Source organism: Mercenaria mercenaria, chromosome 6, assembly GCF_021730395.1.
Source record: "Mercenaria mercenaria strain notata chromosome 6, MADL_Memer_1, whole genome shotgun sequence".
Classification (NCBI taxonomy): Eukaryota; Metazoa; Mollusca; class Bivalvia; order Venerida; family Veneridae; genus Mercenaria; species Mercenaria mercenaria.
Window position 1 is genome coordinate 50965995 of NC_069366.1, and position 27317 is coordinate 50993311.

General features: G+C 35.2%; 2 protein-coding genes across 3 annotated transcripts; both read right to left on the reverse strand.

The window, feature by feature from the left end:
- Positions 1 to 254: 254 nt before the first annotated feature.
- LOC123548923 (mpv17-like protein) lies at positions 255 to 5103 on the reverse strand. Its single transcript, XM_053545877.1, has 5 exons — positions 4868 to 5103; positions 3427 to 3521; positions 3026 to 3096; positions 2347 to 2478; positions 255 to 2024 (listed from the first exon to the last, which is right to left on the reverse strand). Exons 1-5 carry the CDS (start codon positions 5074 to 5076, stop codon positions 1683 to 1685), a joined length of 849 nt encoding a protein of 282 aa, XP_053401852.1. The 5' UTR covers positions 5077 to 5103; the 3' UTR covers positions 255 to 1682.
- A 2545-nt stretch (positions 5104 to 7648) lies between these two features.
- On the reverse strand, positions 7649 to 26330 carry LOC123548922 (protein BANP-like). Of its 2 annotated transcripts, none has more exons than XM_045336571.2 (11): positions 26234 to 26330; positions 21074 to 21209; positions 20298 to 20374; positions 19280 to 19452; positions 18402 to 18457; positions 18086 to 18175; positions 17193 to 17268; positions 15300 to 15463; positions 14416 to 14645; positions 12814 to 12993; positions 7649 to 11777 (listed from the first exon to the last, which is right to left on the reverse strand). In XM_045336571.2, the coding sequence occupies exons 2-11, from the start codon at positions 21189 to 21191 to the stop codon at positions 11628 to 11630; spliced, it is 1314 nt and encodes a 437-aa protein (XP_045192506.1). In that variant the 5' UTR covers positions 21192 to 21209; positions 26234 to 26330; the 3' UTR covers positions 7649 to 11627. The 2 variants fall into 2 exon arrangements, with proteins under 2 accessions (XP_045192506.1, XP_045192507.1); XM_045336572.2 differs by having other exon boundaries at positions 26159 to 26274.
- Between the last annotated feature and the right edge of the window lie 987 nt (positions 26331 to 27317).

The window sequence follows — 27317 nt, forward strand, 5'->3', positions numbered from 1 at the left end:
CCTTTCAGTTGCCATGGCAACCAGAGTTCTGTTTGGAATTCAATTCTTTGAAAACTTTTGAAAGGGGGCCACCCGAGGATCATTCTTGTAAAGTTTGCTGTAAATTTGCCCAGTGGTTTTGATGAAGAAGAATTTTTAGAAATTGTTGACGGATGGACAACGCACGACGGACATCAAGCGGTCACAGAAAAAATCTTGACCTTCTGACCTTTAAATCAGACCAGAAGGTTTAAAAGCAAGTAACTCACACAAAGTTAGTTTAAAACTTTATTTGAATAAAAATTCTTTGGCACAAATAAGTTAACTTAAAAACTTTTGAAATTAAACAAACAATCCAAATCGGACTAGATCACTCACCCAAGGAGGATCTTGACCTTCTGACCTTTAATTCAGACCAGAATTAAGACTGAAGAAGTTGTTAAAAGGGTTTTCTTTCAGCTCTGGCTAGCAACCCCCACCTTAAGTTAAGCAAAACCGTAAAAATCTTAGAAAGGTCCATCCAGTGATGCTACAGACCAAGATTATTTCAAACTGTTCATGAGGAAAAAGATGTTTAAAATCAGACTTATATGTTTCAAAACCATCTGAACGATACAGACCGAGGTACATGCCAGGACGATTAGCAGCTGTGGAACAAAGTTTGGGAAAACCCATCAAGTGATTCATAAGAACAAGTTGTTTTAAGTTGTTTTTTCCATTTTTAGCTCTGGCAGCCCCTACAAGGTAGCAAGCAGAACATCTTGAACAAATCTAAGAGAGGACAGGGTGAAGATCCATCTGTGGTTAAAGAGATGTCACTGGAACATTTTTTTTTAATATTTGGTTAAAGAGAAGATGTCACTGGAACATTTTTTTTCTATTTCAAGCTCTGGTAGTTCTTTAAATGAGCCAAGCCAAACCATTTGAAATTGAAGAGTGTTCTGTACAAGGATAATACAAACTGGATAATACCAAGTTTAATGTACATCCATCAAGTGAAGTTGTTTGAATGCCGTTTTCTTTTTACAGCTTGTGAATCATAAAAGGGGCCAAGTAAAACCATTTGAACAAACTTGGGACAGGTCCATTCAGAATGCTTCAAACCAAGTTTGGCATTACACTGGCCGCCAGTAGTTTCACAAAGAATAAGAGCTAATTGTAAAACACATATGCATCCACGGTGGTCTGTAGGGAGCAAATGGGTGTATAAACAAACCTTGACCTTTGACCTCTAAAAACAAAGGGGCTATATAATGACTACAGGCAACCATCCTATGAAGATCGACAGCCGAAGCATTTTTTAACTATCAAGCAGAATTTATTTTCAGTCTAGGTCGCTGGGATTTGACCTTAAACCTGCTAACCCCCAAAGCCATAGGGGTCATCACTGATCAAAGACAGTTCATCCTACGAAGTATAAGTGTTCTTAGTTACTGAGCTGAAACTGTCATCAGTATCAAGGGCACTGGGACCTTCACCTTTGACCTAATGACCCCAAAACAATAGTGGTCATAGACTGACCACAAGCAATCATCCTATGATGTTTAATTACTGTAGGCAAAAGCTTTCTTTAATGATCAAGTGGAAATCCTTTTCAGTCTCAAACTCACTGTGACTCCATCTATACTCATTGCTCGCCCTAAACAAGGCTCAGGTGAGCTTAAAAGAAAACTTGTAACTAGTCCACAATGGTGTAGTCTTCTTCAGTAAGGGCTAAGAATAACCGCATGTGTAAAAAAGTCTGTTTGTAACTGTATTCTTGACTGTTGAGAAACTACTTGAGTAACACTAAAACCTGCATCACTTTGAACACAGTGTCCTGATGGCTGTGAACTTTGGGCTTTTGACAATTCTTTCGCAGAAGTTTCTGAACACAGTCTATGTGAGGATGTATGAATGTCTACATTTTGAAAAAAAGTGTGTGGCACTGAACTCTGTGTTTCTGTAGGCACTTTAAACACATGTGTTAAATGTTCACTCTGTAACACTGGACTAGCTGCTACCACAGATTTTTTGTCTTTTTCTTCATCACCATAAACAATTTTCTGTAACAGAAATAAAACAAAATTAATACACTTTACGAACTGAATAAAGTTATATTAAAGAGTCTTTCTTCATCTAAAATTCCAAATTACAATGCAGACCTAAATAATCTTAACATTATTCCTTCAGATTTCTTTTTCTATGTGACTAAAAGCTTAAAGCAAACGGAATTTTCTACTGTTTTCAACAAAACGTTCATAGATAAATCACAGGACAAAAGAATTTCTTTTTTATTCCATTGTCAAATAAGACATTTCCAAGTACATGTATATACCATTGAATCTGCTTCCAAAAACAATAAAACATAACATATAAGGGACATACCTTGTCTTTCATATAGCAAAGATAGTTCATCCAGATGAAAGACGCTGTTGGCATATAAAGGCAGGTTTTATATTTTAAAGGTATCATGGCAAAATTTACAGTCTGGACAAAGGGCCAATAACACAATCCCGTCTGAAATAAATATATTTCTTTTAGCAACAACAAATAATAATGTTAAATTATCTTCATAAAAACAAATTTAGAGAATTTAGTAGGCACATAGTTATAGAATAACTTTATAGATCTTTGGTATGAAAGCTGTGAGCACTTCAAAAAAAAAACTTACGGAAAATTATAATATAGATACCAATTGACAGGATGAGAAAAAGACTCCATGGGACATGGAAATGCTAATTTATTCTGTTTATAGTATAACCTTCTTTAACTTTTATACATTGCTTTGCTAAAACTTCTCATAAACTTGACAATTAGCAAAACAAGAACTGCTCTCGAAATATATTCATTATTCTACTTGCAGAATTATTTCTCATGACATTTACTTCCGATTTTAAACGTGTTAGTAGATTTTTGTATATGCTTTACCCTGAAGAATACATATGAGAGTTGAAAAATAAATAAATTAATTTTATTCTGTATTAGTTCTTGGTTCCACTATTCTAGCCTAATATTACTAAAGATTTATAACAACATTTAAATTAAAAGCCTGTCTTCAACCTACCGTCCATGTGGGATAAAACTTCTGCTTCCATTCTGCTGTTAAATCCTTCTTGCCTTCTAAAATATTTGTGGCTGAAATAAAATGAACTAATAGATCCTCCAACCTACAAAAATCACAAAGAAAAATCATGCCTGGAAAGTAGTGCTGTATACTTCATTACCAGGAGTAGGTATCACTGATCAAAAGTATTCTTTCAATTATGAGAAGCTACATAACTATTTCCACAAACACATAAAAAGTGTGAATTTCAATAATCAATCATTGCTTATCTCAGACCAAACAGATCAATGTTTGATTATAACTATTCATAAAACAACAACATATTCCTCAATATCAAATATTGAGTAAAAACATGGGCACAGTTTTTGATTTACCGGTACAAGAACATAATATATACTTACTGATATAGAATGTGGAGATTACACATGGGGCAAAACCGAAAGCATCAGCAACAACTTTCTTCACAACAGACAGTAAAGCTTTTCCAGGGATAGCCCTGTAATGAAAGTAAAATGTACAATGTAGTTAGAGTTTGTTTTTCAAGAAAAACTATGTCTCCCACCACTTACAACGCAGAAATAGTAAAATGCCACAGGTAAATGGCCATAACTGGACTAGTTGCTACCACAGATTGTCACTGACCCATAACATTCCGACAAGGTACACAACTACGCTAAGAGAACGGGCTAAAACATCACAAAATTTGATGAATCAAGAGCCACAACACTACTGAAAAGCACTACATCGGAACATGGCAAGATATGCACAAGACAATGATCACTATTGTGAAGTTTGGTGTAATTCATCCTAGTGGTATCGAAGCAGTTGGCCGGAAAAGGTAAATACGAGAGATCAAGGGCCATAACTCCACTGTAAATTACTAAACTGAAACGTGCTGGTGATGGGGCCATCTAATCAATACATGTGTATTGTAGCTTTACGAAAAACTTGCAAGGCTCAGGACTAACAGGTTTGGTAGAAATACGTAAAATAATCAGAGATGTGGCCAAACATAAAATTTGATAAATCCACGGCCATAGCTCTGTTGAAAATCATTGATCGGGAAAGTGCAGGCAATATGTATAACAAGGCTTAGCAATGATAACTTCTGAAAGGTTTGGTGGAAATTCACTCAGTAATAGAGAAAATGTCGGTAATATGCATAATGAGACTTTGCAATGATCACTCCTGTTATGTTAAGTGTAACCCCACCAAATAATGTAAAAGAAGTGGCCAAAACATTATAAACATTGACGAATCAAGAGCCATAACTCAGCTGAAAATCATCAAACCAGAAAATGTCAATCACATGCACAACTACGCTTGGCAATGATAACTCTTGTGAAGTTTGATGTAAATGCCTCTACCGGTGTAGAGAAGTTGCATGGACAATCTGTGACACATATACAGACAGACGGACAGCACTTAATCGATATGCCCCCCGCCCCCCCACCACTATATGTGGGAGACAAAAATATTAATATGGTAACAATTCAGTTGAAAATTGATATGCAATTATAATAAATGCTTAAAAACTTTGCCTGAATTTGACTGAAAAATGAGAAAGTTACAAAGATGAGACATTAAGAAAACTGTTCATCTCATCTCGGGAAATAGTTTCAGAATTTTTGACGAACTTCAATATACATTTGTATGTGCAGAAGGTTAACTAAATCCATGTTTCTATCAATACCATTTGTACATCTAGACATTCAATCAAAACAAATGCTTTTCTGATAAATCATTGCTATAAGTGATAGATTTTTCATTTAAAATTTTAAAATTGGACAACATTGTACTACTACTTGTAACATAAACTTGTATGATTTTTGTCCAGCTTACCTATCTATAAACCTGATCCAAACAAACATCATTGGTGAAGTGACGAAAGTGCATGTGGCAGCAATCCTCGCTGTCTTCCCTAGGTCATATGTCTCTTTTGTTCTCCCTTTGATGAGCACCTGCTCGTTAAAGTCTGCTGCCACATTTATACAGAAATAAGCACCCATTGTTTTTACAATGGGGTACTTGGCAATAAATCTTGACACCATATTTCTGCAAAGAAAAAAGAACGTGTTTCTGTTTTTAAATTCCCTTTTCAAATGATATACAGTAGCATGCATACTTACTACTTAAACATTAGCCTGCCAAATTTCTAAAATGGACTGGTCCATCATTCAATTTGGGCAGTACCACTTATTATTCAAAGGGATGTTCACTGAAAATTTACTGACTGAATAGCACAGTGCAGACCATGATCAGCCTGCATGGATGTGCCGGCTGATCTTGGTCTGCACTGGTCACAAAGGCAGAATCAACTGCCACCAGCAGGCTAAAGGTTAATCATCTTCAACTATAAATTTCTCATTCCAGACCATCTGTCCCATTAAAACAGCTCATTTACAATCACCAAGGTTCAAGAATTCACACAATCAATGCAAGATTGTGTCACATGTTTTTCAAAATTTTATGGAGAATTCTCATTGTCAGGTAGGCAGACACGATTCAGGCATTCTTTTATTGTTAGGCAATAGGGAACCATTGATGAAAATAAGAAGTAGCAATGCATCCATATGATATGACAATCAGTCAAAGACTGTATAATAAGAGGGCCACCTGAGTGATATTTGTGTCAGTGGAAGTATATATATATATATATATATATATATATATATATATATATATATATATATATATATATATATATATATATATATATATATATATATATATATATAAACAAACAGACTGGGAATAGAAATGCCTTTGTACTGCATTTTTACCATTTGCAGAGTGTATACCAGTATTCACTAAATATGAAGGCAGTGGCGTCGAGTTAAAATTTATCTTCTACTTTTCACCTTTGGTGTCTGTGCTGTTCATTAGAACTGTGTGATAAATTCTGGCAAGATGAAAAGTATGAGTCACAGTTTGAATTTTAAGTCTTTTTCTGGGCCCAGTCACAAGAGCTCCGCCAAGCGTGAAAATATACGCCCGAAGAGTTACATCAGAGGATGGGAGCAAAATTTAAAGAACTTGACTGTTGAAGCCCAAAGGACAGGAACGACAAAGCGAAGAAATTTTTAAAAAAATGTAAGTCCACAAAGAAGTCCTTACCAGGTGCAGGTATGTAAAAAAAAAGAAACAAAAAACTAAAAACTGGAGGTACCAGCCATGTTGTACCACAGAAAAATTATCTCGCTTTTTCCCTACAACCAATAACAAAAAAGTTTCAAAATAAGCTACTTATAGTACATTATTGTAAGTGAACAAAAAAGAGATCTGTCAAATAAAAACAAGAGCAATGCAATGCAATATACACAAAGCAAATTCATATATGACCTTTGACCCCTAAGTGTGACCTTGACCTTGAAGTGAGTCAACCGAAACATGCGCTCTGCCCGTCCTTTCGGTATGGTGAACATTTGTGCCAAATTTCTTTGAAATCCTTCAAGGGGTTCAAAAGTTACAGAGCGGACACTATACAAACTTATATGGCCTTTGACACCTATGTGTGACCTTGAACTTGAAGCAAGACATCCAAAACATGCGCTCTGCACGACGTCTCGGTGTGGTGAATATTTGTGTCAGTTTCTTTGAAATCCTTCAAGGGGTTCAAGAGTTACAGAGTGGAATGAAATTGCTAACGGACACCAGAGGTGTAACATAATACGTCCCTTAGGGCGTATAATAAAGAGTAAAGCGTTCAGTGCCAATGTAAATTCAAGGGCAAATAACTCTAGTCCTAATGGTCAGATTTCACTCATAATCGAACTCATCTGAGATCTTTTGCTCATACACATTCTTAGACTATATAAATATGATTTGGATTGCCGAAGGTGTTATAGTGTAAACAAGGTAAAAAAAATTTCAAAATCAAGGGCCCATAACTCTGGTCCTACTCCTCTGGTTTTGTTCAAAACTGAACTCATCACAGATCTTATGGCAATACATACACTAAGTAATTATATTTTGAATTGGTGAAGAATTGAAGGAGCTAGAGTGTAAACAACATAAATTGTAGTAATATTTATGAATCAAGGGAACATAACTCCTACCAGCCCCATAATCGACCTCATCCAAAATCTTTACACATTCTAGGTAAGTACGATTAGGACTGGTGAAGAAATGAAGATGCTAGAGTGTAAACAAGGTAAAATATAACAAATTTTGTCAGTCAAGGACATATAACTATTGTTATGCTAATAATGTAACTCATCCAAGATCTTGAAGTCATACACATTCTATATAAAGAAATAAACATGCTGGTGTGTAAACAAAGCGAAATATAGCAAATTTTGTCAGTCAAGGGCACATAACTCTAGATATACTGATCCGATCTAGCCCATAATCACACTCATCTGAGGTCTTGCAACCAAAAACATTGTGACCAAGTTTAATTAAGATTGCTTCAAAATTGTGGATGCTAGGGTGTAAACAAACTAAATGTGACGGGACAGACATTCATCAATTCTAATAGCCCACCATGAGCCTTCGGCTCAGGTGAGTTAAAAACATTCATTTCCTGAAACAATGTCGTTCTTAACGTATTTGAAAACACATGGTAAGCAAGCAGTACCGTTTCATTAAAATTAAAATTGGATAAATACATAATAAAACTACTATTTATTTCTTCATTTTTAATTTGTTCATAATAAAATTCATAATTATGAAAGCTGAACACTCATTTAGGAAAAATGCCACATTTCCTTATTTAGTAATTTAATACAAAATCTTTCCCAAACAAAGTTTAATTATCTCCTAATTACAAGAAGTTATCTAATAACATTTTCTTGTAAATACTAGATGTTTTCTCGTTATGTCATGAATTTTTTTAACTTCATTCATAAATTAGTATCACTTAATTATGTAGTATTTCTTTATATATGGCAATATTTTCTCCTTAATATGGGATATTATGTTACACCTTGGGCCTAAAAAATGTGTTTCAAGCAACCCAACCCTAACTAGCAATTACAAGTCAGTCCTGCTATTCCACTGTCTCTAGAATTGACCTGTTAACTTCGATTCTACAGCACAACAACACAGTGCAGGTTATTTTGCGCAAAACAGACTAAAAGATATGGTTTCCAATTTCATTTACCTCGAAAAATAAAAATGAGGTATAAAATCAATACTTAACCTTTAGCATGCTAGATAAATTGTCGTCTGCTGGAAATGTCGTCTGCTAAAATTGTAAAGTTCATTCAATTTGCTCCAAAACTGGAAGAAATATTGTCAGAGTAGCAAACAGCTTGGAACCTGATCAGACGCCGATTTAATCGGCGTCTGATCTGGTTCCAAGCTGTTTGCAAAGGCTGTTAAATTCGCCTGCAGCAGGCTAAGGGTTAAATACCAGCTGGAGTCACCATGATAAGAAAAACCAAGTTCTCACACTTCATTAGTCGCCTCTCACAATCATGCAAGGGTAAGGCAGTGGTTCAGATTATTTTCATAAACAAGCTGTTTAAAAACAGGGACAGAAACTTCTAATCTTTTTCTTTACAATTTATTCAAAATGGCCCCTTGACCCTGCAATGTGTCAGCAATTTGATATACTAGTATATTAACTTTACTGTCCACTTGAACAACCATATTTTTGCCCTTTTGACTGGACAAAAAGAAAATGTATTCCTACCCACTTATTACTTAGCGCTTTTTTGAACTGTTGTCCTACACACACTATTTTTTTTGCCTTACTACGAGAAAGGATCATAAGGGCTAGGAGGTAACTTTCTCATACAAAACAAGATAACATAATTATTTCATTAAAGCAAGATAACATAAGCATTTTCCAGCAAGCAACAACTTTTTCCAACACGACTGTTCAGCTTTCAAACAAAATCATATTTTACATCAACAAAAAATAAATAACAGGTAAATTAACAAGGGTAATACATAAACGATTAACACTTACTTTCTGTAACAAAGTATTATTATTATAATGTTACCTTCCATCTAACTATACTTCCGTTTTAATTGGTTGTAAGGTTATATGGCAACTTTTCAGCATAAATGGTGAAGGAAGACACTCCCACCCACCACTCTTCTGACAGGCCCTCAGATAAAAGAATTTCACACTAGGAATGAGGTTCTAACCATCGAAGCTTAGGGGTATATAATTTGCAGACTCGTCAATTTTTCAATACATTTATAGTCAGATTCTTGAACTAAAGAGAAAGTAATGCTTTTAATCATTTCGTCATGTCAGCGCAATAACTCAATAAGTGCTTATATAATATATATACACTTATTGAGTTACTGCACTGACATGACGATTTACATGTATATACCCTTTATCTCTTAAGTGTGTAAACCGTCTAGCATGCAACAAATATATATACATTTAACTGACTTTGTAAAGTACAGTGAGATAATTTCAGTACATTCATGGTAATTATTTTAACACGACATGCATTTTTAAAATGCTTAACAAAAAGAACACAAGGGAACGAGTTGGAAATAATGTCACTCAATTCATCATTTTCACATATTGACAAGTGACTTTCAGGATGCCTTTCAAAAAAGATGCTAACTATAATACATGAGCCGTGCCACGAGAAAACCAACATAGTGGCTTTGTGACCAGCATGGAGCCATGCTGTTCGCTTTCATAGCCTACTGCAATTAGAGAAACCGTTAGCGAATAGCATGGATCCTGACCAGACTGCGCAGACGCGCAGGCTGGTCTGGATCCATGCTAGTCGCAAAGCCACTATGCTGGTTTTCTCGTGGCATGGCTCAATAAAGTTACAAGATTTTTTATTCTGCTGACACTAAGGTAATGAAGTCACCTGTAATGACAATGTGCAATTTCTAGAGAATACACATTCTGGTTACGCTATTATCTGAAAATTCCTGGGATATCATGTTCTGGTACGCTAATTTGGCAATTTCTGTGTGAATACAAACTCTGGTATGCTTATTCAGCAATTTCTGTGTGGATACACATTTGGTCTGTTGTTTTTGTTTTTTTGGCACACATTCTAGTATGCTAATTTGGCATTTTCTAGCTACTATTCTAACATGACCAGCCTTGTTTCTAGATTAAACTAAGAAGACTGAAGATTGTATGTTATTATGCAACAATTTACTGTGTATGTCACAACCATTGTCATAGTGTCAATAATTCTCCATAACGTGTTGGAATCGAAAAATATATCTCAAACAGTGATTTGCTCTCGAAAAAAAAATCATTGTTGTTCAAATGTGTATAATTAATCACTTGGACTGCTGACTTTGCCGCCTAGGTGTAATTCCTTTGCATCTGAATTCAAAACAATGACTTCATTCTACACAACAAATCACTGTTTTGGATATATTATTTCTTTAATACCACCCACACAAACACATGGCTTTCCGTTCCAAACAAAGACTACTGAAATGACAAATGAGAATATATAATCACACTGAAAATACAAACTGTCATCATAGGTACATTACCTTACCCTGCTAAATTTCTATAATGAACTTGCCCATCTTCCAATTCGGACAGTACTATTAACTGTTAAAAGGGGTGCTTACCAAAAAGATACTGACTGAATAGTGAACAGTGCAAATCTTGATCAGACTGCACAGATGGACAGGCTGATCATGATCTACACTGGTCGCAAAGGCTGAATCAATCGTGTCCAGCATGATAAGGGTTAATTACGATAGAACGAAATCATTTCAACAAATTGTTTCCGAGCAAATACATTAAAAGAGAAATACAGCTATATTCTGACCAGATTTCATGAAAAACAGCCTCTAGCGTGTTAAAAAGTATTTTCTAGGATTTGACATAGATTTCATCAAAGCATACATTCTGATTATGTAAATAAAGTTGAAAGTGTGGCCTCTAGATTGTTTGTAAGGATTTTCTATACCGGTAATATGACCTGGTGACCTTGATTTTTGACCACATATGACCCGAAGAAGTTTCATTAAGACTGGTCCAATATTGTCAACAGTTCAATTGTTGATGATACACAATGTACACAGGACAATTACAACAGTTCAATTTGAGCACTATGTGCTCAGGTGAGCTAAAATATCACCAGTACTTTGTTCTCTGAAAGAATTTCTGCACAAAAATTCTGTAAACATTTCATACATTCAGCTGTCATGTTTTGTGGTCAAATAAACACAGAAAACATAATTATGTGAGTTCCAAGGACATAAAACTTATGACACGACCAAGCAAGGACAACAATAAAGGGATATTAAAATACAGTTGAAACTCGAACTCTCAAACTCACTTATTTCAAAATTCTGGCTATTGCGAAGACATTTTCAAGTTCCATCCCAAAAATATGCGCACAAAATATCATTTGAAGTTGAATTTCAGTTATCCCTTAGTAAAATGCTTTGGCCAATGGAATTCGAGAGTTTCAACTGTATACCTTTTATAAAACAGACAATCACGATTAGTTCATTGCAAACAGCTGGTGCTTATTTCACCTGATGTAATAAGCATCATACCATTATAATACAAGGAGTAAAAAGTCCCCTTTCAAATGATGCAATATAAAAGGTTATCAAAATTGTCATTATTATTTTTGGTTGAATAACGTCAAACTTGAGGTGAAGAATCATCTAAACAGTCTGACAAGGCTAATTGTCATTGGTTCTGGTCATGTGACGATGAATTATCGGACTTCAGTTCGGCATATTGCGGGGAGGTGTCGGACATCTGTGGTAAAGACACTGCTGATACAGCCACCTGCAGACCTTCAGGAAGATCTGAGGCATTCAACTGCTGTATATTATGCTGTAAAAAAACCAAACAAAAACATCTTTATTAAATCTTGCTACACATTCTGAAACATTGCTTTCAGCATGTATTGCCAGTCGATAGCTATCACAGCAACATATTATACCATAATGTCTGAGCATATACAGGCTTCAATTTCAATATATATAAATGGCACATGTGTATCAACTTAACTGTCTACACTAACAATGATTTCAGAAACCTCTCAAAGGCATTATTTACGCTGCTCTGTGACACTGACGTCAGATTGCATTGCTGTTCTGGTTATCAATGGATATGGTTATGGCCAACTGCTCAATTAAATGCCCCTTTATAATTGCCATATTTACCATGTTTTGCTACTTACTATTTATAGGTAGATTACAATTTCTTTTAAGCAAAGCAATTTTTGTATTCTTCATTTGAGCCGCGGCATGAGAAAACCAACAGTGCGATTGCGACCAGCATGGATCCAGATCAGCCTGAGCATCCGCGCAGTCTGATCTGGATCCATGCTGGTCGCTAACAGTTTCTATAATTACAATAGGATTTGAAAGCGAACAGCATGGATCCTGACCAGACTGCATGGCTGGTCTGGATCCATGCTGGTCGCAAACGCACTACGTTGGTTTTCTCATGGCGCGGCTCATTTCTTCATTATTATCTTTGGCACCACAAAAGAGTTTTTTTGCTGGGTTTAGAGTCACTCGGCCCAAGTTGGGTTGTGTTGCGCCTTTTCGAGCTTTTGACTGTGGAGGACTCGAGTCAATGTTTCACGCCTGAGCTGGCACCTGTACAGAACCACCAACCTTCATAAGCCAGCTGATTGCCTCCTCAAATGACAATTTCTACCCCCAAAGAGGTTTAGAAACCATATCTGTGAAGGGCAAGTGATTCAAAGTCGGTGTCCTCAACCACTCAGCCTTGAAGGTTCAAACATACACGAGATGGAAACCATGGAAACTATTCTGGGTATTTAAATATGATCTCATTAATCTCCCATTAAGTTTTCATTCTTAATTGTGTAATTCAGGACGAGTAAGGTATTACTTACAGGCACGGGGACTTGTATGACTTGATCTCCTTGTAAGATCTGTATATGTTGAGCATGCTGTAACTGTGAGATCTGTTCAGGTGTAGCGTGAAGTATCTGTACCTCTCCTTGTAAACCATCTCCTTGCATAGACACACCATGCTGACTATCTAAATCACCTTGTAGATATACGTCATGGTTCTGAAACAAAATTCATTACTTTAAAAGCTTGAGGTTCACTTATAAAGTTTTTTTTTCAAAACAAAAAAAGAAAGAAAAAAAAGGTTCAGAATCAAGATTTATCTTAAAATATCAAGCTGGTATTTAGCTTTTGGAGGAATGAAGTGTTTAATGTATTTTGCAATCACTACTCATGAAGGATTTTTTTTTCCAGATAAACCAAGGTGGTTGCATAAGTCTAGCCTTGTTTGTTTACATCCTACAGGGAGAATGTTAGAAATTTATGTCAAATGACTATTACAGAATCACATTCTAAATATCCTAACAATTTGCTTTATTAACAACTTAAAATCCAGGAAAGTATCATATTTACAAAGTGTAAGTATTTCATGACATCCAATAACAAGTTAACAACAAAAATATGAAATGCATTGCAAACAGTACTTATACAACACTTATCTACATCTTCATTCGATGATTATAAGGCTATTACATGCCTGCCTGTGTAAGACAGGATTTTCATTACCCGATGGACAGTGTGGAATGAAAAACCAAGCATTAGTGAGGTTTTCTATCCAGACTGTCCTAAGGGTTTGGAAAAAAGCTGTCTTACACAGGCAGACACTTGTAACAGATAATTTTTCTTGCCTATCACATCAAAATAGATCGTGGTGACAAATAAATATGGGTATTTCCTGGCATTATTTTTATAGTTTATGATGTCATAATAGTGTCAGTATTATGTGACATCATCTAAGTGCACGCTATTTTCGACAAGGGAAAGACAGGAATAACTATCCCTGGCACGTGCTCAGACATATGTATTATTTCCCTGCTAGGTAGGCAAGAAAAATTTATCAACATAATGTTCTCAGGCTGTCTAGCATACCCTGACAAAAAATTAGGGCTAATTTTAGGGCAATTTGTACAAAAAAATAGGGCTAAAATTAGGAATTTGGTACAATTTTAAGAAAATTTTAGGGCTAAATTTAGGAATTTTCAAATTAAAATATGGACTTTAAAGACCATGTAATGTGCTTACCTTTATGTGATTGACATAAAAGTAACTCACAAATAGTGCTTTATTTACAGAAAAGACGTCTATCACTGGTAAACTGCTTTAAACTGTGCTAAACTGCTTTTTCTGAATTAGAAGAACTTTTAAACAACATTTAAAACATTTTCTCTTTTTGATCATTGCAAAAAAGTTAAAAAATTAGGAATTTTTGTGAAAAAATAGGGCCTTTTTAGGAATTTCCTTTGATTTTTAAAAAAAAATAGGAATTTTAGCCAAATTGAAAAAAAATAGGAAAAAGTAGGAATTTTAGGGACGCTAGACAGCCTGTGTTCTGGTTCTATGACCTTTATTTGAAGAAATTTTTGTCATATTTCCCAACTACATGAACTATAGATAGAAGACTAATTATTAAAAAGTGAACCTACATTGCCTTGATGTATATGTAAAGAATCCTCGTGACTGATTGAATCATCATCACTCATCATCTCCCCTGGCATCAGATTGTAACCAGAAAGTGCCTTTCCGCGGAATGCTTTCACTGTTAGCGGCATACCACGTTGTCGGCGCCGAAAAGCTGTGCGACATTTTGAGTCAATATTCTGCTTTATTCGGTGCCAATCATTTTCTGTAATCTGAAATCTGTGAATAAGGTGACCTGAAAATATTCAATTTTTTAATGTATGCTGTCAACATGACAGTGAAACTTTTCTACAAAACCTTTTCAGAAGATCATTTTAATATCAATGTTTCATTAAAATTTTTGCTACACCTTCTTATACAACTTTTTCAAAGTAAACATTAACAGTAGCTAAATAAGCAAAAGAGCTTTCTCACACAAAGTTTTCTGGAAAAATATTCTAAATTATACCAAATTTATAATGGCATTAAGATGAACATGTCCAAAGGTGTTTTGCATAAAGCAGCCAATCAGAGCACTAAACTGACCCACTTCCATAACAGACACACAGCGATCTGACTAGATGGACAGAATGAGAGAAAGCCCCCAGGAAAGAGAGCTAAACTCTTAGCTAAAAGCACGTTTGGATAGCTTAGCCTAGCTCTTTGCATATAAACAGCCTTTTCCTTCAACATTGCCAAGGGTATACTATCAATACACACACAGCCCTCTTTCCTGGGAAATACAGTACTGGCCTCTTAGCTGTGACAGAGGTAAGCAAGAGAATCTCTGAACTTTCCACTGCCTGGATTGAATTCGAGCCCCGGACCTCTTGATTGACAGTCAAGTGTGTTACCATTTAACAATCAAGTCATTATAACAAATACATACTGTCAAGTTCAATATACTTACATCTAATTCCATAAATCATTAAAGGATCTAGTTGTTTTTTGCCATGTTTTCCCAGTCCAGATAGATTAGATACAGCTTGTGTCTCCCTGTCAAACAGGTAGTCTAGTAATGTCAGTGCCATCTTCTCTGGTGTACGGCAGTTGGAATGTATATGTAGTAAGTCACTGAAATGTTTATATTATGTTCAAGATAATGCCATAAAATTTTTCTTTTGCTATACTTTTTTTTTATTAAAATTAAGTGAGTACAAACTTAATTTAGCTTTACCTGAACAAAAACTTGGGAGCAATCTTTATTAGTAGCAAAAAGCTGGGCAGTCATGATCCTATCAGGGTTCAAACCTGCAACTTCTGGGATGAGTGGTATACACCACATCCACTATATTCTACATCTTTAATGTTAAATTTTTATGTTAATCAAGAACTCTTTGTAAAAAACATAATTATCCTGACCCATAAGAGGGATCTTATTGTCTTATTTTCAGTCTTATGTATGCTGTAACCCTGACCTTGGACCTAATGATCCCCTGACCACAGACCAATCTTGATATAAATTTTGAAGGCCACAGGTCCAAGCATTCTTGAGATATAGATCCTACACCATTTTAATTTGTGACCTTGACCTTCTGACCAAAAAACTACATGGGTCATCCACTGACCACAGATAATCAGATTAAGTCGGCATAAGTAATTAAGTATTTCCAATTATTGATTGGAAACCATTTTCACTGAGACATTAATTTTGGAATGACAACTGCCAACTACACACAATTATTATATGAAGATTGACCACTGTAGGATTTGTATTCTCCAGCTACTGATCGGAAACCATTTTTAGTCTTTGACCTACAGACTCAAAACACAATAAGGACTATCTACTGACCACAGGAACTACTATGAAGTTTGAACACTACAGGCATTCTCAAATTACTGATTTGAAACCAAAGTATCTCATGATGGATGGAAGGACTAAATTTCATGATTTATGAGCTTTTTTTTTCTGTAAAAATAGCCCCAAAACAGGTTTCTACCAATGTTTTCCTACAAAATAAAATGTAACAAAAAACCTCGTAACTGTAAGGAAGAGTAGCACATAAGCCCGAACTGTTTACTGGGATGAAACCATTGACAAACAGACATGAGGAAAACACTATATCTCCTTTTTCCTTTGATGGGAGGTGTAAGCTATTTATGAACTTCTTCATACAGACCATAGGCCCATACCAAACATGTCCTCATATGCTAGTTTCTATGTCCATAATGAACCATTCTGAGCTACACTGGCCCAGATAAGCTGCTTCACAAAATTCTTTCTACATAACTGACAGGTAACGAAACTGTGCGAAAACATTTTTTGTTGGGCTTTAAGAGTCCTATCATCAAACATTTAGGTAATACGGAACTTTTCAAGCCTTAAGGTCTAATACCCTGCTGCACATTATGTCAAGCAAGCCTGTACAAAGCAGCCGTTCAGCTTGGTAATATACCACAATTCCAAATCCAAAGTGATGTTAACTTCTTGGCTTTTAAGCCACCCAGATAGAGGCTAAGTACAATTTCCTTAGTCATTGGAGCAAAAAACAGCAAGTCTTGAAGCTTGCAACTCTATATAGCAAATCATAAATGGTACCTCATGACATAGAGACCAATCAAATTACTTGAATAAACATAATTTTTTCCAAAGAACAGATTGCTTAAAATGTAGTTGCACTTAGTTCATCTAACCAATGTTCCTGGATTCTGTAAGAGTACCAGCATATACTCCACATATAAATAACAACTTAACTCCATTAATTAGAAGAAACAGATGAGTGACTCCAGACAAAGTGTCTCCCACCAAATCACAATTGAGAACGTTGCCTTGGTATTTAACAGAGTCAACAAGTAAGTTTACCTGGGTGTTACTGCACATCTAACTCTCATTTCTACATTGCTCTCATCACCCAGCCAGGTTCCATTTGGAAAATCCTCTGAAATGGCATTAAACAACACGCATTTAACTCTTCCTTGAAAATAATTGGTGCCATGTAGAAAATTTAGATCCAATGCATATTAGCCCATATTTTATGATAATGAATCTACTGAAAAAAGCAATGCGATAGTGAAATCTTGACAATATGTTAATTTACAGCAAACTGCGATACAGTTTCAAAGTCAACTTAAATAGATTTTTGCCAGATTAAATATCCAGGACACACATGGCTATAAATATCTGATAAATAGGAAGAAAGCAAGAGTCTGTCTGATGTACCAGTATTCAGACACTTCAAAAAACACATGGTGAAACCCATTAATTAATAATTATCTTTTTTGTTTTTGTTGGGTTTAATGTCGCGCTAACATAATTATAGGTCATAAGGCGACTTTAAAGCTTCGATGGTGGAGGAAGACCCCCAGGTGCCCCTCCCTGCATAATTTCATCACGAGCGGGTACCTCGGTAAAACCATTGACCTTCCGTAAGCCAGCTGGATGGCTTCCTCAAATGAAGAATTCAATGCCCCAAGCTAGGCTCAAACCCACATTGGTGAGGTGGGGGGGTGGGGTGGGGGGGGGGGAATTCGAAGTCAACAAACTTAAACACATGGGAGGTCCCCTACTTTAATGTCTAATTCTGCAACTAACAAGATATTTTGAAAAGGTATGTCTTCACAACCATTCACCTGATATTAATGTGAAAACTTTCTTCTTTTTTATATGAATACAGAGGAAAAGCAGTTAAAATTCAATAAAGTCTTGAAAATAAAACAATGTGCATAAATAAGACTTGCATATTCCAAAAGACATACCTTCACTGTTTAATGTTATCAGGGTAACATTTGGTCCCAAACTTGCTATACTATCCACCGAGTTGAGAGATGCATTTGTCTCAATTCCCTCTGAAAACATAAACAACGTGAGGGAAAATCAAGTTGCATTACAAATTATTTACAATTTATTCATAATTTATTCAACACACTACGTAGCAGTGGCTTGTACTGAATACACCTCATATCTAGCAGTGACTTACGGCATATTGAGAACCAGCCAATTGCTGCCAAAACAGACAACTAAGGTTCCTAATACTTTACAGGTAATGCAGGTATAACACAGTACTTTACATACCTGAGCCATCACCACCAACTTTCCCATTATGCTGTGGCAGACCAACAACTATTGCCCTGAAACAAACATAATTATAACATCCATTTTTACAGATAATAAAGTTTGAGGCACATTCCATTATCATCTTAATATTATCAAGGGAAGAATGCTTATTCAATAATTTTATGCTTTTCTGGCAGATGTGGGTTCTGTTTGAATAAAAACATTTACCAAGACATAACATGTACTTTTGTAAACGTTAGGCTTGTACTTTTATATGATATTTCTTTTAACAACATTTGACCCTGAACACTACATAACTTCGAGAGGTTCATACTAGAATGCTAACAGACAAAGTTTGGTGAAGATACAGCAGTCATTTAAGAAGGTCTATTTTTGTTTGATTTTAAGACGATTCAACATAATGCTTAGGTTATATGGCAACTTTCCAACTGCTGATACTGAAGGAAGACCACAGGTGCCCCTCCTGGCTTTACTTCATCACAGGCAGGCACCTGGTCAGAACCACAGACCTTCTATTAATCTTTAGCGTGCTGACGGCAAATGATTCTGCCTTTGCGACCAGTGCAAACCAAGATCTGCCTGCACGTTCATGCATGTTCCACTGTTCGCTATTCAGTCAGTAAATTTTCAGAGAACACCCCTTCCAATAATAAATGGCATTGCCCAAATTGAATGATGGATCAGTCCATTTTAGAAATTTAAGCCAGCCTGGAGGCTTTCTAACATGAAAGCATTCTACACTTTGAGTGAGGTTTCAAACCCATAACGCTGAAGGAAAGTGAAAATGTAGTCAGCAACGTCAATCTTCTGATCATGGAGGGCCCTGCAAACTGGGTCTACATCTAAAAGCAGACTAAAAACCTAAACATACATACCCCTTTTTAATGGCACCGGATTGTTGCTGACCGTTACCACTCTGCTTTGTCATAGACATCAGCTGGTCAACTTTATCTTCTATTTCTCGAGTACGAGTATTCAGTGTGGTCAAGTAATTCTCTATACAGTCTAGTCTCATGCATATGGCTTTGTTGATATTGAAAAGAATTTGCTGGAAAATAAAAAAAAATCTTTAACATTAACAAGGGATTACCAGTAAATTTTTGTGGACCTCATGGTCGAGTCAACCCATGAAATTTAATCACAACAAACAAAAAAACTTCCTGATTATTACATCTTGAAACATTCACTGCCATTTCTCTACAAAAAGTTTTCACTATGTCAACACAAGGGCCAAAACATCTGGAATACCAGTCCAATTTCAAAGCTGCTGGTTACAAAACCTGACCTGGATAATCTAGCGATAAACAGTCTGCATAAGTATTTTTTATTTAATCTATATTTATAGTCCTTTCCATTTGTCTAGATGTAGTCACATGATCAATGATAAAAAGTCGAATTGACTCAACAAAGCCAAAAACACGTATTGATTGCCAGCTGTTACGTCATCACGGTTTGACGTCAAAACAATGTGATGTCATACACGATTTACCACCAAAAATGAGCAAAGGCTGCAGATATTTGTATTTAATGTTTATACTTATGAGTAGGCTGGATTTAATAATAAAACAATTGTTGCCTTTTAAGTTTGGTTGATATGTGTATTTTATCAACCTGATAAAAGCGACATCAACCTCAAGCTGTGCCCTAGGTTGATATCCCTTTTAACGGGTCGATAAATCCACATATCACAATAACTGTATGATATCACATTCAATTTAAACAATTAAACTTATATAACAAGATAATACCTTCGCATTTTTGTAAAAAAACTGACCAACTGAAGGACTGAAACTGCCAAAATATTTGTCCAAACTGGTTAGTCAACAGCCATGACCCAGATAAAACAGTGATTCATCTGAAATGAGGACATAAAAGCAAAGATAGAAAAAGTACCTTAACTGAGGTACCAGAATTAACATCAAAGTCAACGTCTACACGTCGGTGCTTCAAAGCTGGCTCATCACAGTTATCTGAAATGGAAAAACAAAACAAGTGACTTTTTTGCAATCTACATTGAGCTGCACCATGAGAAAACCAACGTAATGCATTTGCGTCCAGCATGGATCCAGACCAGTCTGAGCATCCACGCAGTCTGGTCAGGGTCCATGCTGCTCACTTTCAAAGCCTGTTGCAATAGAGAAACTATTAGCGAACAGCATGGATTCCTGACCTGACTGATTGCATAGTACTGCAGTCAAAAATACTTTAAAGGAACTAAAAACTGAATTAATAAATAAATAAAAAACCGATTAATTTTCTATTAATCTAATCAAAATCGTTTTATCTTTACATTTGAAATCCACAAATCTATCACTCCAAGAAAAAGCTGTTTGGCCAAAATCAATGAATATTTTAAGCTTGTGGAAATATCTCACAAGCATGAATTTTATATTAACAAGCTTAAAACTGGAACTTCTAATAAGTGTGAAAAGTAGTAACATCTATATAGCTAAAAACTTCCCCTTTTTGTCGTAAAACAATGAAAAATTCCCATTCCTGAGGGTATGGGTACCTGTCCCCAAAAGTTGTATAGTGCCCTGAAGATATGGTATTCTGAATACGTAAAGCATTTGTACATGTAAGCCTAAATTTTAGGCTCTGAAAACAGAATGTTGACAAATATGTAGCAAACAGAGTAAAACTTTACCAATTTATTATTTTATACTAACCATCATGGTCGGAGGATGAATCTAGATGATCCACTGGGTGTGTGTCCATGAGTCCAGATACTGCAATCTGTACCAGAGGTGGTGGATTGCTGTTAGTCATCCCTGTATCTGATGCCATACTCACTAATTAATGAACCTGCAAAATACAGTATTTTTTCTCTTCGCAAATATTCGTATTTCGAACACTTACTGTTTCTTTAAAGATATTGGCTGCCACATTAAAGTTTCAAAATACATGAACTAGACTCTATGGAGTATTTAGAATTACAAACCAATATTACTTTAAAGTCAATAATTTATGGATATGATGGTAAGGCCAGCATTTTTTAATTTTCTGGTTTACGGGAGCGCCGGCCCTATTTTTTGACAAAACAAAATAAAAATAAAAGTCGTTTTCAGTACTTTTATTTTCATTTTACCCGCCGACTGTCCGTAATTGCTGCTGCCAAAAATAAAAGTTTAACTGTATGGTAGAGGTTTTTAATCTAGATCAGTAGACGCATGAAAAATGGCGGCCTGCATAAATGTAAATTGTGTGAAATTAAACTGGAAAAATATACGAGTTTACAGACAATAATCTTTGGAATGAGTTGGCAGAGATAACAAGTATTGTAAAGAAATTGGATCCAAGTAGAAATTACGGCACCTAAAGCTCAACAATAGGAGTAATCACCTATGAAAAATGGCCTTCACTATCAGTATCAAAGCTGTCCAGATGTTGGAAAATCTGGCGTATCACATGTACAAGATTTGTTGTCTGTATATTATAATTGGACAACGATCGAATTCATGTGGGACTGTCAGACAAATACCACAATTGATAAAAAGGAAAGAAACCAAAGAAATGGCAAAATGGAAGAGCAAAAGTGAGTATCAACTTGCTAAACATATTTTTTTTTACTTTGAAGTCTTGAGGGTTAGAGAAGAAAAACTAACTAATACCACAATTTTCAGTAGTTCTGTTCAAAACAAAGTGCAATTTCAATGTAAAATGACATGTCCCTGCAAATGCTTGACAATGATACATGTGATAAAAGATTCAAACTAGTCAAAATAATTGGACCGTCAGATTAACGGTTGTTTAATATTTGTGACGGGCAATCTAATCCAGTGGAGATATTGGCCATATATAAAAGATTATCTCAATATTTCCTAGGATCTAGTTCTAGCCAGGTACTATAACTCAAAAGATAATTATGAAACATGAAACTCCGAGCAATATATTGTCATGTTCACTTAATAAAGTATACCAACAAAATCTGTAAGAAGACCCTTTGAAAGTATGTTTGGGACAAACATTCAGACACTACATGCCACATGACTGTGCCTTTGACACTGAGGAACGCATAATGACATATCCAGTAATAAATGTTTTTTCGGACTCATAACTTATATAATTCCAAGTCCAATCTCAGTGAAGAGTCTTATAAATCTCTGATAATGTTGTCTGAACATCCGCCGATAAGGTTGTTATTTTGTACACATTTTAGCTGATCCAAAATTCAGATTGTTTTGGCTTGTCGTAAAATATAGGTGGCACTGACAGTCACCAAAATATAAAACAATATTCAAGCCACTGAAACTTAACCAAAGCAATTTAATTTTAAAGCCAGTGTCGCTGAGTGTGCATAATATTTATCAATTCACAATTTTTCATTTCTAGTATGACAATGCCTGTCTTTTAAGACTCCATCTCCAGCCTGATTTGCATATATGCAGGATTCAGACCTAAAGTAGTCATTGCATATACCCATTCTAAAGCAGTTTTTATTCATGTTTAAATAATAAACATTATGCAGTGGTCTTATCATATGATAATGTCAACTGTGGTATATGTATAATTAATAATGAAAAATGTTTACACAAGTCTATTTTTATTTCGAAATAGATACATACAAAAACACAAATAGTGCATATCCTTGGTGACTTTGAAAATGACATTATTCATACAAGCTACACATAAAGAAAACAACAGTATACTGAGATGATGAGATATAAACCAGTTCAGAACAGGTCATTTGTGAGTGTGTATGCAATTTAAGCTTGCAAGCTTTCGTTTTCCGTGGTTTACAAAAATAAAAAAATTGTATCCTTTTGGATGTTTTATTTTTATTTATTTGGTCGACTGCTCAAAATTGGGACTTTTATTTTTATTTTTATTTGTCCCCCCCCCCCGACCCTAATTTTTTGAAAAATCTCCCGTAAACCAGAAAATAAAAGAATGTTGGCCTAAAGAGTCAGAAGTCATCTTGGTGCAAGAGTTATGGACTTTGTGTCATAATTATGATGTGGGTGATAAGGTGGAACATCGACTATTTCGATGCTGGATAGTGAAACTGGGCACATCTGAGGAAACTAGAGCTGTCACTGGAGTTTTTAATGACTCCAACTGTGGATGAAGATATTGCACAACAGCCTGAGTCTATGTCAAAAATATCAACTTAAAGTAATAAGAGAGGTAAAGATAAAATGTATCAAAACACTATATAAGTATATCCTAAGCAAAAAGGGACATAATTCATTAAATATTGGTACCAGAGTTATGCAGCTTGTGTCATATAGTGTGGGTGATGATGTTGAACAACTATTTTAAGTTTGAATCAAATCCGTTCTGTAATAACAGAGACAGAGTGAAAGTGCATCAAAACTTTAACCTAAAATTCTAAGTAAAAAGGGGGAATAATCAATGAAAAATTGGTGCCAGAGTTATGCACCTTGCGTCATATGGTGTGGGTGATGATGTTGAACAGCTATTTTAAGTTTGAATCAAATCCATTCAGTTATAACAGAGATAGAGTTAAGTGCATAAAACTTTAACCTGAAATTCTAAGTAAAAAGGGGAATAATTCATGAAAAATTGTGGCAGAGTTATGCATCTTGTGTCATATGATGTGGGTGATGATGCTGAACAACTATTTTAAGTTCAGGTCTAGGAAAGTGGTATATTTATCTGTAAATTTACAGATAATCTATAACTTTACAGATTTTTCCATCTATAAATAAAAGTGTCTGAAAACTGCTAAAATTATATTTAGAGAAATTAGACTCAAAATCGCAGTTTGAAATTAATTGATTTAGACTAAGTCACAAAACATTTTCAGTCTCAGCTGAGTTTGATAATGAAACTTTATTTGTCATTTATCCTGTTTTCTCATATTCTCGGGGGCCTAAGGTGTTGTTTTTATTCCCAGTAACAGATTAACCATTTCATAAACAGCATTTTGGTGTTATTTTGTAGAAAATTCACTTGTCTTTCAGATGGAGTCATAAAATATTACTGAAATTATCCCATTTAATTATTTTGTTTCTGTATTTGATACCACCCTCACCCGCAGAAATGGATCAAGAGTTTCTCGTATTCCCGTGGATTTAGATTTGACTTTTCATCACAAATAAGTTGTAGAATTTAAAACATTAAAATTACCATTGTGTTATAAAAAGATATATTCTGTAGTGAATACATCAAGAAATATTACAATTAATTGCATAATCAATAATTTATGGCACATTTGCTAACACCACCAGAAAAAAATAAGGATTTTTTTGAAAATTGAGTAAAATGCTGATAGTTTCGTCAATAGGCATTCAAATCACTTGAATTTTCCAGTGTGTCAGTTTTGTACCATTCCTGTCTAGAGAATAACAAACATTAAATTATTTGACAAGTTGAAGGCAAAAAACGAGAATATGAGAAACCCTGAGAATACGAGAAACAGGGATATATCTAAATAGCATATTTAAAACTAAATTTTAAGTTTATATACTGGTTGGGAACAATTTTCCGGACAGGACCAGTTTCCGGACACATGTAATATTCGCTTTATTTCTTTGTTATTCATGTAATTGTTTTATCTAGATCATTTAGATGTCTGTTCTTCATGTCTACAACAAACCACTATTTTATTAGGCTGTATAATGTTTGGGTTTTTGATGATAATTCACCTGCGTTTACAAAACAACTTTCTGTCTTAACGGGGCATGAATATAGCATTGCGCATGCGCAGTTGTTCACACATGCCGAGGTATCAAGTGGGGAAGAAATAATCAAACTACATAATGCTTGTTTGCTGATAACATGTTCTACTTTTAATTTCACGCTAAAGGTTATGTAAGATGCAAGGCTGTCGATTTTTGCACTAATTTTATTCTATATCTATTGGAATTATCAAGAATTCGTGTAATACGAAATTCGAGTTTTTATAGTCAACCTCGGTTTGCTTCCGTAGCTGCTATTGAACGTCGGGTTATGTTTCATGAGCAATTTGAAGAGATGAATGATAAAGAAATGTGTAGAAATAGTTTAATTACTTATTTTGATTTCAAATTAAAAACAAAACACCGTCAAAATATTTGTCCGGATACTGGTTAACCTGACAGGAAAAATAACTTATTTTACCCCATGGAACCCATATTTTACGTCACAACGCGATGCTGATTACAACATCGGATGTGGAAGGAGCTGAAGTTTGTACAGTGTGGGCTTCATTTATGTCAAATATTTTTTTAGGGAATAATGGAGCCAAAATATGAAAATGTGTCCGGAAAATGGTTCCCAACCAGTATATAACTATGCACCTGTCAATATTTTGCCCGCCCAGGGGGGCGGCGGGCCGACCCGGGGGAATTTGACATTTCAAAAATTTTGTTGTCTAAATCCCCACCCTAGGGACAACCTTTTTTGTCTAAATCCCACCCTAGAGCCTGGTTGGTACATCAAATGTTTGTCAAATTCCCGCCCCTCGGGAATGGTCTTCTGTCTAAAGTCCCGTGTATGCCCGCCCCTCCCCCGGGTGGGCAAAATATTGACAGGTGCACTATTTTCAAATGTCTTTTCAGTATTGACGGTCAGTTTCATTTGGAATTAAGTCTTGAAGTTTTAGTAAAAATGATATTAAAATTTCAAACTCAAACTCAGCTGAGACCGAAAAATGTTTTGTGAACACGGGGCCTGATAAACATCTCTGAGCTGATTTTTTTTTTGCTAGGTTTTGACGGGATAATGACAAAATGTATTTATTTCTTTAAAAATCAATAACTCAACATTATCTGGGCAATAGGGTTGATCAGCAAAGGTAAAATGACCACCTCGCACTTTGGTTGATGACTGACAACCTCTGAGAACACCCGAACAACAAAATAAATTCATTTGTTTATGTTTACCGCTGCTGATGTTGAATTATTAGCGAAATCCCGTTTTCGTCTCGGAGAACGATAATGGCGTCGTAAACGATAATCTGCGAGAAAGATCGTAACGCGCATGCGGCTCTTCTTTTGATACACCGTACGTGCAATACATTTATTGATTCGTCAAAAGAATTTCTTGAAATAAAGTGCGCTGTTAAAATAACTAAATTTTTAAAGTAAAGATTTACTTTTTATACTGGTATCACAAATTTATCATACATTACAACTTACAGATCCTTTTTATTCATATTAAATGTAAAACGTGAAGGCTGTTCCTGTTATGCTTGATTCTTGCACAAAAATAATGGATCGGTTCGAGTGAAGGTCAGAAAGAACTAACTCAATTAGTAATGTTGCATTCTTTTCAAGGTTATATCACACTAAATAGTTGTTCTTTATTCTATATAAAATTGACCTATTTCCAATGGCCGCAGCACACATCAGGACCCATTTTAAATGTCTGTAACCTACATTTTCTTGAAGAGTATTGTCAATACTAAATAAAAATCAAAAGAAAAGTGGGGGTCATGTTTGATGCAAGAAAAATAATTTCAGTCAAACACACAAACTGCAAAATCAGCTAAAAATGAGACCCCAAATTACACTGGTGGTGTATGATCTAAGTTTCCATGAAAAATTTTGTTATGTTTTTATTTCATTATGAAAATGCTACCTACATGTCAAGCATTGATCTGTCATGTGATTTTAGCAAAACAATTGCAAAGAAAATAAGGAAAATAGCTCTACAGAGCAAAATAACTGAGAACTATTTGTATCCGCCATTATGCAACTACCATTTTTTTCGCACCATTTTTCTATTTAGTGTCTGTATGCCTCAACATCTACGGAGATACTCCCAACAATCAATTTCTGATCATAACTGGGAGGTCGGGACAGTTGTTAAAAGCATGTTGCTATGTTACATGATACATGATATTCATGTTGTTAAAAGAGTAAGAGCAGTAATATATACAGCTTGTTAAAAATAAAAACAGGATGATGACATTAGTACATATACGAATCTAGGTCAGAGGTGAAGCACTGAAGGCTCACACTGTCC

Excerpts from the sequence above, each read along its gene's own strand:
- LOC123548923 (XM_053545877.1), bottom strand. The coding sequence starts at position 5,076 with ATGGTGTCAAGATTTATTGCCAAGTACCCCATTGTAAAAACAATGGGT. Across the intron at positions 3,522-4,867 it reads TGGATCAGGTTTATAGATAG|GGCTATCCCTGGAAAAGCTT; the intron begins GTAAGCTGGACA and ends CTTTCATTACAG. Across the intron at positions 2,479-3,025 it reads AGTTTTATCCCACATGGACG|ACGGGATTGTGTTATTGGCC; the intron begins GTAGGTTGAAGA and ends TATTTATTTCAG.
- LOC123548922 (XM_045336571.2), bottom strand. The coding sequence starts at position 21,191 with ATGGCATCAGATACAGGGATGACTAACAGCAATCCACCACCTCTGGTA. Across the intron at positions 19,453-20,297 it reads ATTCTGGTACCTCAGTTAAG|CAAATTCTTTTCAATATCAA; the intron begins GTACTTTTTCTA and ends TTTATTTTCCAG. Across the intron at positions 15,464-17,192 it reads AGATGTGCAGTAACACCCAG|TGACTTACTACATATACATT; the intron begins GTAAACTTACTT and ends TAAACATTTCAG.